Consider the following 16,367-nt stretch of genomic DNA (forward strand, 5'->3'; position numbering starts at 1 on the left):
AAAGATCAAAGCCAAAGGCTCAGCAATCTCCTCCCTAGCTTCCCAGAGAATCCTAGGATAAATCCCATCCGGCCCAGGGGACTTATTTATTTTCACACTTTCCAGAATTGCTAACACCTCCTCCTTATGAACCTCAAGCACTTCTAGTCTAGTAGCCTGAATCTCAGTATTCTCCTCGACAACATTGTCTTTTTCCTGTTTGAATATTGATGAAAAATATTCATTTAGCACCTTTCCTATCTCCTCGGACTCCAAGCACAACTTCCCACTACTGTCCTTGACTGGCCCTACTCTTACCCCAGTCATTCGTTTATTCCTGACATATCTATAGAAAGCTTTTGGGTTATCCTTGATCCTACCTGCCAAAGACTTCTCATGTCCCCTCCTGGCTCTTCTTAGCTCTCTCTTTAGGTCCTTCCTAGCTAACTTGTAACTCTCGAGCGTCCTACTTGAACCTTCATGTCTCATCTTTACATAAGCCTCCTTCTTCCTCTTGACAAGTGTTTCGACTGCTTTAGTAAACCACGGTTTCCTTGCTCGACCACTTCCTCCCTGCCTGACAGGTACATAATTATCAAGGATACGCAGTAGCTGTCCCTTGAACAAGCTCCACATTTCCATTGTGCCCATCCCCTGCAGTTTTCCTCTCCATCCGATGCATCCTAAGTCTTGCCTCATCGCATCATAATTGCCTTTCCCCCAGATATAACTCTTGCCCTGCGGTATATACCTATCCCTTTCCATCACTAAAGTAAACGTAATCGAATTGTGGTCACTATCACCAAAGTGCTCACCTACCTCCAAATCTAACACCTGTCATGGTATTTTTAAAAAGATCAGCCGTGATCATACTAAATGGCAGAGCAGCCTTGGCAGGTCTTATGGTCTTCCCCTGCTCCTATTTCTTATGTCCCCATGAAGATTTGTTTTCTCATTTAGCGAAAGATATTCAATAAGATAGATGTGTCAAATGCATATTTGCAATTATAGTTGACTGACAAGGGCAAGGAATTTCTCACCATCCATACACATCAGTACTAGTATTGAAGGTTACCATGTGGTGTGTGTGCTGCTCCTATTGTATTATCGGGCATCTTGGATTGGGGACTAAATGGAATGAAGGGAGTGTGCTGCTTCTTAGATGATGTTCTAATGCCATCCAAGCTAGAAACGAAAAGTATTGCTTCATGGTGTCAAGTGCAACATACCTGAGCCATCAAAGATATGGTGAAGGTATCCACCCAGTGCAGAAGGTTGAGAGGATTTTGAAAGCAAAGAGACCAGAGAACGTTCAGAGGATGTATTGTGTATTATTCTAGGTTCATCCCCAAATTTGCTAATACATTCACTCCACTATACCAACTGCTTGAACATGGAATAGCTTGGAAGGATCTGAAGAAGAGAAAAAAGTGCTGACCCCTGTTGTTGTTTTGATGCAATATGATCCCAAGAGACAATTGGTTTTATTATGCAATATCTCACCTCAATAGTCTGAACAATAGCTTACCAAATTATGAGTGCTGGGGACTACATTATTCTGGTAAAGTAGTGAGATATTGTTGAAATATGCATTGCATCGACAAAGCATTATTGTACTTATTGATTAGTAACATGTGGCTACTTACTGGCATGTATTGCCAGACAGTTCCATGAGAGATTGCAACCACGTTGTCTGTTGACACCTTAATCTGATGGGCCATTTTCTCGATTTCTGAAACTTCACCTTCTTCAAAAGAACAGAAAATACAGGTTCTTCGAGTGCATGAGACATATCAGAGCAATATCATGATTCAATTGTGAATAATTTTATTACATACCATCCAAAGTAAAGATGAAAACAATAATGTCATTCGTGTGGATTGTGGGAAGCACAATCTTCAGAAAATCTTCATGTGAGATGGCAAATTCTGGTCCCTATTTTTTAAAAGTAGGTAAAACACTCGATTAGAATTTGTGGGTAATTCCGGTAAAGCAAAATATCCATAGAAAATCCTTTTCAGTTGCACTTTGGAAATTTATGGGGTATTTATGGGAAATTGGCCTTGATAGGTTAATACGGGTGAGGTAACATAATAGCTATGATATGACAAGGATCCAGAGACCTGGGGATTGGATTTTGTTTATTGTCACGTGTACCAAGGTACAGTGAAAAGTATTTTTCTACGAGCAGCTCAATAGATCAGATCATTAAGTACATGAAATGATTGTAAGATAAGTAAAAAGGGGATCTGATAGGGAGAGCTCGCAAAGAGTCGCCACCTTGTGGTTCGTCCATTCATGTCCACCTTCATGTCGTCCGGTCACGCCAAAGGTCAATGGACGTTTGGCTGGGCCACAAACCTTCCCGCAGTGGATTCGGCCCTAAAATATAATCTTTATTAGTGTCTCAAGTAGGCTTACATTAACACTGCAATGAAGTTACTGTGAAAAACCTCTGGTCGCCACATTCCGGTGCCTGTTCGGGTACACGGAGGGAAATTCAGAATGTCCAAGTTACCTAAGAAGCACGTCTTTCACTAATGATTCAGAGAATATTTTGCAAATGATACAAGAGCAGCTGGGTATTTAAATTTAGTTAAGTATATGAATAAGTCTTAAATAAAAAGCTACTTTAAGTAATGGTGACGGTGAAACTACTGGATTGTCATCTTTTTCACCAATGTCGTTTCGAGAAAGAAATCCATTCTCCTTAGCTAGTCTGGCTAACACGTGACTCCAGCAATGTGGTTGACTCTTGTAACTGCTTCTGAAATGCCCGAGCAAGCTATTGAGTTATATCAAAAGTGCAACAAAATTCTTCAATAAGAACAAAACAGTTGGGCCATGCTAGATTCAATCAAGGCACTGTATTCAGATACAGTCAAGGCACAGCCATCCCAGTCAAGGCACAGCCATCCCAGTCAAGGCACAGCCATCCCAGTCTAACATCTCGGAGTTTGTGCCAAAGTTGAGACAGCTGTCCTGCAGGTGAGCAACAGGCTGACAGTCATATTCACTGAGTTATACTTCGAAGTCAATCCAGACTCCACCATTACCATCCCCGAGTATGACCTGACCCACTAGTTTCATGGCATCCGATCAAACATGGATCTGGAAACATTTTGCTGATTGCCACCTACCATCCTCCCACTCATCTGAGGAATCAGTATTCCTCCAAGTCAGACACCTTCCTGAATTGGAAACTTATCACCTGTCACCACTGGGTCAAAATCATGGAGCTCCCTATCTGATAGTACTGTTCACACAAGGACTGCAGCAGTTCCAGAAGGTGACTCACCATTAATTGGTCAAGGGCAATTTGGGATTGACAATAAACGCTGGCCTTGCCAGCAATGTTCTTTGAATAACTAACAAAAAACCCTCAGATTGCAGAGACTTTCTAATGAGTGAAGGAAAACATTAGACCTGACTAATGAGGTTGGCGGGCTTCTGTGGCCCGGAGGCCAGCATGACACCCTCTAGTATTTACAGATAAGCAACCCCATTGTCAGAGATGGGGCATTGCAATGTAGAGAGGAGAAAGTGAGGGTGCCTCAAGTTGGAGGTGCCGTCTGAAGAATCTTCAAAATGTTAAAAAATGGCCACATCTGTCAAACTATAATTGTAGAGGGAGATCCCCTCCACAGGGCAGACAGTATCCTCAGCCGTCACACTATGATTCTTGCAACTGCAGGGTGTTGGGATAAACTTTGAATGATGGAGTGATGGGTGTCTGGTCTGCCACCAGGAGGCTGCCGCCATACAATGACAGAGCTTTGGCCTTAGCCGAGGTCTACATGCTGACTGGAAAATTTTGTTTGGCATCAGGAGAGTGGAGTTAAAAGGCCCTTTAATTAGCTTGAGTAACTATCTTCCAATTGCAGGTGACTAGCTGTCACCCCACACCCCCTCCCCTGAAGCAGTCTCTTACAAAATAGCAGGAAATTGTCAACCTGGTTACCTCTGGCTCTCCCGCAGTCAAATGAAAATTTGGCATTTGATGTCTACACACCAAGTGCACAGCAAAAGCGTCATCAAAGATTTTGGGCGGGATTCTCCGTGGCCCGACGCAAATATCGTAATCGGTGATCGGACGGAGAATCCATTCCGACGCCCAAATCAGGGCCGGGGCCGGTTTGATGCCGGTCACCCATGCTCCAACCCCCAAGGAAGTGGGGTAATCATGTTGTGTGACGTACGCCTTTGCAACGGCGTGTTATCGGAAGGCCCTCCCATGATGCTCCACCCCCGATGGGCCAAGTTCCCAACCGCGAGGTTGACGTGTGGTCTGAGCGGTCGGGAACCTGGTGTGGCAACTATGGGCTGTGTCCAGCACCGTCACAGACGTCTGGGATCCATACTGCTGCCCGGGGGGTCTTCCGTGAGGGCTTGAGGGACTGGTGGGGGGTGGCCAGGGAGTGGCCTGTGGGGGCGCGGATGGCAGGTTAGGTCCGTGCGCGGTCGGCGCCATGCTGTACGCCTTTCTCTGGCCATTTTCAGTGTGGGAGCCAGGAGTTTCACCCGGCACCGCTACTAGCCCCTCACCGGCCCCGGAATCGGTGAGGGTCCGGCGCCGATTTTGGCGTAGTAAAATGCCCACGAATTTACCGTTTCAGCCGGCACTTAGCCTTTAGCTTTCTGACAATGATACTCCAAAGTATCATTCTGCTCATCATCGCAACATCAAGGGTAAATATAAAGAGGAGTAAGAGAAAATTGAAAATCACAAAAGTAACTTTAACATTTTAGAACCCTGGAACTCTTTTCTGATTTTTGTCATAGAAATCGTGGGCAGAAGTGGTTCTCTGCAGGTGGGTTTCACCATGTGGCCTTCTCAATTCTATCTTCCCCTCTGATTTGTTATGTTGTAGGTGTAACATCAACGGCTTCCTTGTGGTGCACTTGACAAAGGAAGGTTCAGACGTGGAGATAACTTCAACACGTTTATTAAACTATTTACACTTCCATTACTCGGGTTCAACACTACTGCTAATCCTACTATAGCTACCCAGACTGACTAACCAGTTGCTGCAATCCACGTGGTGGGTGTAATATTGAATCAACCCTGTGTCTCTACTCACTGACTGTCTCCACTGGAAAGAGGCAGATCATGCGTGTTGTGTCCTTTATATATGGGTTGGTGTCATGCCCCCCTGTGGTCGTGTCACCTCTGTGTGTATCGTGAATGTCCATTGGCCATGTCCTATCTAACTGATCTATTGGTTGAGTGTGTGTGTGTGTGATGTCTCTTGTGCTCCCTCTAGTGTCTAGCTAGCCTACATGTATTTACATTGATGCACATCACCACACCCCCCTGGACCTGTCAGTAAGCTTAGTTCCCCCTTTAGTCCCCACCCCTGGTATTGTCAATGTGTACTACCCACTGGCACCATGGCACCCGCACCCTATCAGTGACACCCTGGCCTGCCACGGTACACCCGAGGGGGTCAAGACAGTTAGTCCACAGCTAATGTGCTCCTCTGACACTGACAGGCTGCAGAGGGGGCAAGGTGGGGGGGGGGGGGAGGGTTCAAGCGTCCTGGGATTGGGTGGTCACGGACTGTGAGTGAGGTGTAGATCCCAGTTCTGGGCAACCTGAAGATCACCCTTGGCACGGTGATCTCAGGCAGCCCTCTGCTCAACATTATACTCCAAGCCTGACTTTTAATTCTGAAGTGACCACCTCACCCTGAACTGCTCTGCCCGACAGCTGAAGAGCAGTCCAGGCAGTCCAGTGAAGAATCAATGTAAGAACAGTGTCCCTTTCCCACATTCTGCTCTCTCAGGCATATGCCTTTAAAACTGCAGCTTTTTGACATGCTACAGGCTTCCTCAAATGCCCACAACACTTGAAAAAACTTCAAATCTCCTGAGATCCTTTGAAATGCTGAGTAGGGGCACTGCCAGGGTGCCAAGCTGGGAGTGCCATGGTGCCCGGGTGGTATCTCGTCCATGCTGGGTATCAGGTCCAGGTGTACCCTGCCCTTACAAGGTGGAGTGTGGGGGCTCAAGAACCCCCTCATTGGTAAGTTGGGGCTTTGGGGGGAGTCTGGCGGCCCTGATGGGGGCTTCAGAGATTGGGGCGCCATTTCGAAATGTCCTATTTAATAGCAGGGTTGTTCTCGGTGCTGCCAGCTCCAGGAAACACCTGGCTAAACGGGCCCAACGCGAGAATCTGCTTCATTTCAATTAAATTGCTCCCTGAAGCCACCTACCTGTGTTGACATATCTCCATCATTGTTTGCCATTTCTTTAAAGCCATTGTTTATAAAACCACGAACATGACTGAAATCTGCAATAAAAATGAATGTCACAGCAATACTTATGTGATGAAAGTATTTTTCAGTTATTGACCTGAGAAAAATGGAATTTTACTTTCTAAAATATGGAATTATACAACAGAGAAGGTGGATCTACCGATCCTGGCGAATGCAATGGATTTTTGAAAAGCATGTCACATTGTCCTGCCCTGCCCCTGCCTCCACAGGGCTGGAAAATTTCACCCAATATAGTTATTCAAGGTTAGATTGGATAGATGGGCCAAGGAAAAGGGACAAAAGGATATGGGAAAAAGGCAGGAAAACATGATTCTGAATATTTTATGGAATAATGTTGAAGCAGCTATCTATCCCAGAGGGGCAAAAGTGACTGCTTATAGCTCAAGGACTAATAGTTCAGGAGTTCAGTCTTTATCTACCATTCTGGATAATACACTTCTTGAGCAAGTAGTGAAAACAGTCTCCTTTTGTGCTGAAGGGCACAGATAAATTAGAGGAATCCAAGAGCCACATGAACAATGCCATGAAGGAGGTATGGTCGGACATGAAGAGTACTTTGGTGAGTGTGGAAATCCAGCAGATATGTACAGGGTCAAGACATCAAGAATCCTTGCTGCTTTTTGAGGGGCAGCATCAACTCTCATGGAAGCCATAGAGCTCTGAGATTGGTGTTTTGGGACTTAACTGGAATTATATGGCCTGTTTTCTCATTGATCAAAAGATCCCATGCCCAGCACCAGTGGACTGTAAAAGATGATCACAGAAGTTACAATTTCTTTGATAATGTGAATGTGACTGCATTAGTGCAGTGTCCTCCAAAACCAGCATAGGAGGAAGCTTCTGTATTATGTCTGGTAGACACATATTATGCACAAACAATAAATTCTGGAAGTATATTCTGTAAGGATATCAGCAACACTGAGATAAGTGTCTTCTAAATCTTGGAAAGCTCCATTGTGCCAGCTGGAAGGAGTTGGAGTAGGGTTTTCTCAATAGTGGCATTGCTGCTTTTGGGAAGCTTCCCGCCCTGACAATATAAAGATAGATAGTTTTTTGAAGAATAAAGGAATAAAGGTGTTCAGGCGGGAAAGTGGAGTTGAGCCCACAAAAGATCAGCCATGATCTCATTGAATGGTGGAGCAGGCTCGAAGGGCCAGATGGCCTACTCCTGCTCCTAGTTTTTATGTTCTTATATTCTTATGTTATGATATGATGGCTGTTGGCAATGTTGTTGACCCATTGAATGGTTTGGCTCTGTGGTGCAGATTGTCAAAACCCAACATCACGAGTTGTGAGGATTTTTTATGGAGGCGCATGAGGAGATTCTTGTAACAGACAGAGCTCTGTCCTTGGTGGACCAAGGGGGAACATTTAATCCTGTCTCTGAGGCTGGGTTTGGTTTGGCCTTCCGACCGTGTCCTGTGTTGTCTTGTTCCTGGTGTTGTTCGAGAGAGATTGGGGACGGCTGAGCTCGCCGGGTCACCCCCCAGCCCCTGCAGGAACCTGGGTTGTTGGCCGCCTGGGTTCGGCTGAGACGGCATGTTGGAAACATTGAGACTTCTGATCTTCGATCGATGGAATCCTTGGAAAATCCTGAAGAGTGCTCACCGTCTTTGATCCTGCTTTATCCTTGATTTCTGCTTTGTTTGTGCACCAGTGGAGAAGTCTTTATCCTGATAACTGCCTCACATCTCAGTTGTTATCCTGGACTTCGCTGCCTGATAATGATGTTGTTGTCTGTTGATGTTGTCAATGTATTTGCTTGCAGGGAAGTGAATAATTTGGGTGTTATGCCCTGCACCGCTGGCTATCCTGATTTAATAAATTTATATCATGCTAAGATGAATGTTCAATTCATGATTTGTGCAAAGTATCCTTCTCCGAATGTATCCTGGAGGGGTGGGGGGGGTGGGGGGGGGGGGGGGGGGGAGGGGGGACAGCAAATAGAGAAGAAACGGGAAGAGGAGTGGAGATTGTGGGTTGGTAGGATTAGTTCTGTCCTCACTGTGTTTAAGGAAGGTCCCTCCAATGTGAGTTAATCTTTTCTGTTGTTGTTCAGGGCCCTTTCCCTTTTCAGGACCATGAAAACTGTGTGTTACCCTGGTGAGGACTGGGATCAAAGAGAAAATGCTGGAAAATCTCAGCAGGTCTGGCAGCATCTGTAGGGAGAGAAAAGAGCTAACGTTTCGAGTCCAGATGACCCTTTGTCAAAGCTAAATGACAGGAGAAAGTGGACTATTGCATTCGCTGCTCCCAATGTGGTCTCCTCTATATTGGAGAGACTGAACACAGACTGGGTCATCGCTTTGCTGAGCACTTTCGACTCGTTCGCATTCAGGACCCTGACTTTCCCGTTGCTTGCCATTTTAACACAAGACCCTGCTCCCATGCCCACATGTCTGTCCTTGGTCTGCTGCAATGTTCCAGTGAAGCTCAACGCAAACTGGAGGAACAGGATCTTCCGGTTAGGCACTCTACAGCCTTCCGGTCTCAACATTAAATTCAACAACTTCAGATGATTAGCTCTACCCCACCTCAACCCCTTTGTTTTCATCCCATTTCATTTTAACTGTCTTTTACCATTTCTTTCTTTCTTGTCTTTCTTTATATACATTTGGGGCATTCTTGTCTTTCTTTATATACATTTGGGGCAGCACGGTAGCCTTGTGGATAGCACAATTGCTTCACAGCTCCAGGGTCCCAGGTTCGATTCTGGCTTGGTCACTGTCTGTGCGGAGTCTGCACATCCTCCCCGTGTGTGCGTGGGTTTCCTCCGGGTGCTCCGGTTTCCTCCCACAGTCCAAAGATGTGCGGGTTAGGTGGATTGGCCATGATAAATTGCCCTTAGTGTCCAAAATTGCCCTTAGTGTTGGGTGGGGTTACTGGGTTATGGGGATAGGGTGGCGGTGTTGACCTTGGGTAGGGTGCTCTTTCCAAGAGCCGGTGCAGACTCGATGGGCTGAATGGCCTCCTTCTGCTCTGTAAATTCTATGATAATTTAGCCCCCCTATCTAATCCCCCTTTCCTTACCTTTTCTCCCCTTTGCTTCCCCCTTCTCCTCCCCCACATCTACATCTGTCACAGTTTACTCTCTGATGTTAGTTTCTCTGCTGTCCGGCCTTTCACACCTTTTGTTCTCTCTGGGGACTGATATTGCACTCTTTCCCCTTGGTTTATGTTGCTGTGACTCATCTTTCATTCTCTCACTCCACAGTATAAATATTTCCCACTTTCTCTGTCTTTTAGCTTTGACAAAGAGTCACCTGGACTCGAAGCATTAGCTCTTTTCTTTCCCTACAGATGCTGCCAGACCTGCTGAGATTTTCCAACATTTTCTCTTTGGTTTCAGATTACAGCATCCACAGTAATTTGCTTTTATTTATGAGGACTGGGATTTGTTTTGGCTACAATTGATGCTTGGCGGGGCTCGGTCCTCTCCTTGACTTTCTGCAGTTATTTTACGGCAATCTGTTCTGGCCTGGAGAAGATTTTTATTTGCACTGCGATTGTTAGTTGATTTCCCCTTCAGTCTAGGGGTTCTCGGGGATATTGCTTTCTTCCTTCTGTCATTTGATCTTGTAGCTGTGGGTACGATGTGATGTTGCCTGAATCCGTTTCTGGTGCAGATGGGTCCTGTACATGTAAAAGGAATCTATAGTGGATTTTGTCCATGATTCATCCGGTCTTACCTCTTCCTATTCTTGCAACGATGACTGTTTTACGCTGTACCTGTGCCTGTTGCACATTGACATCTAATTGATATCTATGGTTTGCTTTCCTCCTCTTTTGTTTGTTTTGAGGCGATTTTTTACTAAACTGGAAAATTCCAATAAAAAGATTTTAAAAAAATAATGGAACAGTAGTGGGGATTAGTAATAGAACCTATTAAATACACAATATGAAAGATAAGATGCAAATATTTTGCAATTTAGTGTGTTTGTACATTATTTCAATGATACTCTTTTGTTATCTATCTTTCACTGTGGTTCACTTTATAAGTGTCTTCTTCTTAAAGTATGTGAGAAGCATTTGGTTATCTGAGAACAAGGCAAGGATTAGTCAATGCCTTTTGTGCTCTAAAGCTGGATTCAGTCTTTTTACTGAAAAGAGTAGACTTAGATTTTCTGCATGATGTCATGTGCAGCTTGTGACAATATGCATAATGTAAGTTTGTACATAATTTTATGCACAACTTCTGACCAGCAGGTGGCATTGTAAAACCATCATGGCACCATGTGATCTGGGATACGGGAGTTGGTTGTGCCAGGAGATAGACGTATTTGCAGTAATTCTACAATAGTTGTTTTGTGTTAGTTGTTTATTATTTTATTTATCCCAGTTATCTTACCACGCAGTTGCTTTAGAATAAATTATTTTAAAATACACGTTCTGTTGTTCATCATTCACTTCAGCCAGTCTGCAAAACATAACACAGCTGACACAAGGTTATTTCATGCTTCTGCCTTTCGCCCTCATCATAATCGGGGATGCAATGTCTCTGCTCCTTCCACTTCCCCGATGTAAATGGAAGGCCTCTTTCTGTTGGATATAAGAAGCCACTTGAAACCATGTGCTAGACTGTACTGCGTGGCACCTCCTAATCTATTAGCTCAGTTGGCTGGACAGCTGGTTCATGATGCGGAACAACGGCAACAGCACAGGTTAAATTCCTGTACCGGCCCCACCTTGTCAACCTTGTCCCTCGCCTGAGATGTTGTGACCCTCAGTTATGTCACCACCAGTTAGCTCTCTCTCAATGAGGAAAGCAGCCGATGGTCATCTGGGACTTTGGTGACTTTCATCCATCCAAAGAAATTGGGAATTGCGAATATCAATGATTTGCTTGACTATTATTTATGGAGTATTTTGCTTCATTGTAACTTTTTTCAGCCTCTGTCCTTTTCTTACAGAGGAGGGTCATCAGTCATGAAGCAGGTTTCTTTCCCTGAGCCATGCTGACACTTCATTCTTGCTGAGCAGTGCAGCTATCTTGTGTTGCCTGAGAATAAAGGAATCATGGCTGCTCTTCAGTAGCATGAATTGACATATAGAATGAAAGGGCTGGCATCAATCATTATCTGTACATTAAGCAAATGAAATCCATTCCTGTTGATAAATGTGATAATGCTTTCAGCAGTGGGTGAGATTAATTGTAGTCTGTACTTGGGCGAATCTAGCTACGAGATTTTGACAGTCTCTCTCTGGCTGCTGTGCTGGATCCATGAACTAAAGACATGCTTGATAGGCCACCTATCAGCTATGCAATGCACTGATGCACTGCTCTTGCCTAATGTGAGTAATCTCACAAGAAGTTGCTTTGAAAACATCCAAATACATAAACTTTAGTACTGTCACTTTCACATCCACTGACAATTGACCCCAATGGAAAGGGGCTGCAGACCAGGATCAAACAGCTGGCAGATCCTAGTTACTGTATCCTCAGTCCTTGCAGATGCTGCCTGGAAATAAAATCCAGAGAGGCTTATCTTGGCTTGTTGCTCTTGTGGGTTGGATACCTGAATGCCAGGTATTGTCCACATGCATGATGTTGCAATCACTGGACTTCCATCCTCTCTTGCTGCATGTCTTCATCATCTTCCTTCTCAAAGCACTGGAACAATGAAATTCCAAGAAGTAAATTTGTGATTTTTCTCAAAACAGCTCTTTTCTGTTGGCTGTATTTTCTTTTCCAATGCAAGGTTTTTTCAGCTTTTATATTTTTGGTGTAATTTCCAGTCAAAAGAGCGAAGCAGGGTTGCCACCCTGTTTGACCTTTCTGGACTTTGTTACCATCTCTGGGATAATATATTGGACCCACCTCAGGCACTTCAATTGTTATACGTACAGGAAATAGATTGACAGTTGGGAAAGTTTTGAGGATGACCAAAGCCTCACCTCATCCACACATGTCTGGGTAGACTGTTAGTGAGCAGTAACATTTTGCGATGATGCTTTCACCAATCATGTTTAAAACCTCCAATTTCAACAAGATGATTCTGTTCACTGAAAGCATTTTATCAAGCACAGTTTTTTGACCGATGGATGTCATCAGTAAAATATTACAAATGAAGAATGAAAAATAATTTTGGGAAATATGGAAGATAAAGGACCAAATAACTGATAACTATTCATTTAGAGATGTTGAAACATTTTTCTTTCGTTTGTCTTTCTTGAATCACAGTAAACGTTCGCTTATGTTCCAATACAATTGTAAGTAATGCACAGGGCGTTCTGCAAATTGAACATCAGGGGCGAAATTCTCTGTTATCGGCGGAAAGTCCGCCGATCGGCGCAAAAAACGGCGCAAATCCAACTTGCGTCACGTCGGAAAAATGGTTCGATAGTCTCCGGCCCGAAATGGGCTAGCAGTGACGTAACGGGATCCGCGCTTGCGCAGTGGTTCACGCCGTGCAGCGTCATACGCTCTGCACGGCGTGACGGCTCATAAGGCCGCGCTGCTCCCCCCCACCCGACCGGAACACCCGACCGCAACACCCGACTGGATGGCTGGCCGTCGCTCAGCCCCTAGGTTCGAGTCACGCGATGTGGAGGCGCTCCTGGACGCGGTGGAGCAGAGGGGGGACGCCCTGTATCCCGGGCACGGCCGCAGAGTTGCCCCACGCCACAGCCGGCGTCTGTGGAGGGAAGTGGCAGAGGCCGTCACCGCTGTAGCCCTGACACCACGGACAGGCACCCAGTGCCACAAGAAGGTGAACGACCTCGTCAGAGCAGGCAGGGTGAGCCTCCCCATATCCCCCCTCCCCATATCCCCCCTCCCCCATATCCCCCCTCCCCCAAATCCCCCCTCCCCCATATCCCCCTCCCCATATCCCCCCTCCCCCATATCCCCCATATCCCCCCTCCCCATATCCCCCCTCCCCATATCCCCCCTCCCCCATATCCCCCCTCCCCATATCCCCCCTCCCCATATCCCCCATATCCCCCCTCCCCCATACCCCCCTCCTCCATATCCCCCCTCCCCATATCCCCCCTCCCCATATCCCCCTCCCCATATCCCCCATATCCCCCTCCCCCATATCCCCCTCCCCCATATCCCCCCTCCCCATATCCCCCCTCCCCATATCCCCCCTCCCCCATATCCCCCATATCCCCCCTCCCCCATATCCCCCCTCCCCCATATCCCCCCTCCCATATCCCCCTCCCCCATATCCCCCCTCCCCCATATCCCCCATATCCCCCTCCCCCATATCCCCCTCCCCCATATCCCCCATATCCCCCTCCCCCATATCCCCCCTCCCCATATCCCCCCTCCCCATATCCCCCCTCCCCATATCCCCCATATCCCCCCTCCCCCAAAGCCCCCTCCTCCACATCCCCCTCCCCATATCCTCCCTCCCCCATATCCCCACTCCCCCATATCCCCCATATCCCCCTCCCCCATATCCCCCCTCCCCCATATCCCCCCTCCCCCATATCCCCCATATCCCCCCCTCCCCATATCCCCCCTCCCCCATATCCCCCATATCCCCCTCCCCCATATCCCCCCTCCCCCATATCCCCCCTCCCATATCCCCCCTCCCCCATATCCCCCCTCCCCCATATCCCCCCCTCCCCATATCCCCCCCCATATCCCCCATATCCCCCCCTCCCCCATATCCCCCTCCCCATATCCCCCATATCCCCCCATATCCCCCCTCCCCCATATCCCCCATATCCCCCCTCCCCCATATCCCCCATATCCCCCATATCCCCCATATCCCCCCTCCCCCATATCCCCCGTCCCCCACATCCCCCCTCCCCCATATCCCCCCTCCCCCATATCCCCCCCTCCCCCATATCCCCCATATCCCCAAGTGAATCCAGCCCTAACCTTAACCTCTGCAATGCACGCGCAACCGATGGCGTGCATTCATATACCTGCCTAACACTGTTGCCTTTTACCCCTGCCGCCCCCCCCCACCACAGGAGAAGCGCGCACACAACAATACGGAGCATGTGAGGACTGGAGGAGGGCCCGCTGATGAGAGGCCACTGACCGTACACGAGGAAAGGGCCCTGGAACTGGCTGGCGGACCTGAGGACCGGGAGGTTGCTGATGCAAAGGTCGGGGGCGTACTAGCGAGTGAGCCACCGACAGCCCGTCCCCATATCCCCCCTCCCATATATCCCCCTCCCCCGTATCACCTGATCATTGCCTGATGTCTAACCATGCATGCTTCATTGTGTATCGCAGGACCAAACGTCCAGGCACCCATCCCCGCAGATGCAGACCGCCCACAGGATGCCCCTCGGAGACCACCGGAGACGGAGAGACCCGCACCCTCCAGCATGCGATGCCCGCAGGATGCCCCTCGGAGACCACAGGAGACGGAGAGACCCGCACCCTCCAGCATGCGACACCCGCAGGATGCCCCTCGGAGACCACAGGAGACGGAGAGACCCGCACCCTCCAGCATGCGACGCCCGCAGGATGCCCCTCGGAGACCACGGGAGACGGAGAGACCCGGACCCTCCAGCATGCGACGCCCGCAGGATGCCCCTCGGAGACCACGGGAGACGGAGAGACCCAGACCCTCAAGCATGCGACGCCCGCAGGATGCCCCTCGGAGACCACGGGAGACGGAGAGACCCGGACCCTCCAGCATGCGACACCCGCAGGATGCCCCTCGCACACCATGGGAGACGGAGAGACCTGGAGCAACAGGGAGACGACACCCCCGTCACGTGCGGGAGCGACTACCCAGCGACGAGGGGGGCAGCCACAGGCCCCCGTCACATCCGAGCCAGGACACCACTACCCAGGACACCACTACCCAGGACACCACTACCCAGGACACCACTACCCAGGACAGCACTACCCAGGAAGACGAAATACCGGACAGTGACTCAGAGTGGATGGGTGGAGACGAACCCCCACCCCAAAGTGCCATGGACTCAGAGTGGGACGAAGAGCACGACACAACGCCACTGCTGTCACCAACACCCTCCACCATCGCAGAAACACTCACCACGGTTGGGCACTTTAGTGATGAGGCGTCTGGTACACTCACTGGTGCGCACAACACAGCCGTCCCAGTACAGCAGGTGGAGGTAGGAGCAGCAGAGGGACCGGGCGGTCGGAGGGCAGCCCAGCCCAAGCGAACATCTGCCGCCCAGATGGATCCCGGGTTCCTGCAGTTACCACACCCACACATAGATCCGATGCAACCACCGACCCGGAGACGAGCGAAGAGGGTGACGGGCGGCTTGCGGCGGCTGCGGTCGCAGGTGGAGGAGTCCACCCTCGTCCAGGAGCTGGAAGTGGTGCCGGTCATGCGTGCCACCCAGGCCGACACCGCACGGGTGGCGTCCGCGGTGGAGGCAATGGGTGCGACGGTGTCAGACATGGGGAACGGTTTGCGAGGCCTGGGGCCTTCCGTGCAGGCGGCGTCTGTGGCCCAGGAAATGGCTGCCCTCTCACAGGAGGCCATGAGCCAGTGCCAGCGCCAGATCGCAGAGGCGCTCAACGCCATAGCCCAGTCTCAGCAGGCCATGGCCCAGTCTCTGCAGGCCATGGCCCAATCTCAGCAGGCCATGGACCAGTCTCTGCAGGCCATCGCTGAGGGCATCGGCGCCAGTGGCCATGTGCGAGCCGGCGTCGCACTGTCACAGACAGGGTTTGCCAACCCCCTGGGCTCCATGGCTGCAAACCTGCAGACCCCTGTCGATACCAGCACGGGCCTCCAGGACTGGCAGCGCCAGATGTCGGGGGGGCGTCGGATGGCCAGTCCGTTCGCATCCCCCACCCATGTAGAGGCCTGGGGGCCATCGGGCACCCCGAGGGAGGAGGAGGTGGTGTGGTCCGTCCCGGCTCCCTCTGTAGGGGAGGTCCCGGTACACCGCGACACCTCGGACTCCCCCCCTTCCGTCCCAGGTGCATCGGGTGGGCAACGGGCAGGACAGGCTGGCAGCTCGCCATCCCAGTCGCCCGGTCCGCAGCCTGGCCCATCTAGGCCAGGACGCCCCAGGAAACGGCCGCCAAAGGGATCCAGTGTCAGAGGGCAGGAATCACAGGAGTCCACCTCCAGTTCTGCTGTACCGTCTGGGGAACCACGTAGACGTAGTCAAAGGGCCCGTAAGGCCAAACAATTAGACACTGAGTAAGTTGGC

The 16,367-nt window shown here is 49.2% G+C and overlaps 1 protein-coding gene across 1 annotated transcript in view; it reads right to left on the reverse strand.

Moving 5' to 3' along the window:
• Nucleotides 1–16,367, reverse strand: part of gckr (glucokinase (hexokinase 4) regulator) — a 177,020-nt gene that overhangs the window by 33,290 nt on the left and 127,363 nt on the right. Inside the window, exons 13-15 of the mRNA XM_072499054.1 lie at nucleotides 6,195–6,271; nucleotides 1,818–1,914; nucleotides 1,626–1,726 (exon numbers count right to left, since the gene is read on the reverse strand). Of these exons, the coding sequence (XP_072355155.1) occupies nucleotides 1,626–1,726; nucleotides 1,818–1,914; nucleotides 6,195–6,271 (275 nt within the window). The remainder of the gene's footprint in view (nucleotides 1–1,625; nucleotides 1,727–1,817; nucleotides 1,915–6,194; nucleotides 6,272–16,367) is intronic.

This window comes from Scyliorhinus torazame, chromosome 4 (genome assembly GCF_047496885.1).
Source record: "Scyliorhinus torazame isolate Kashiwa2021f chromosome 4, sScyTor2.1, whole genome shotgun sequence".
NCBI lineage: Eukaryota > Metazoa > Chordata > Chondrichthyes > Carcharhiniformes > Scyliorhinidae > Scyliorhinus > Scyliorhinus torazame.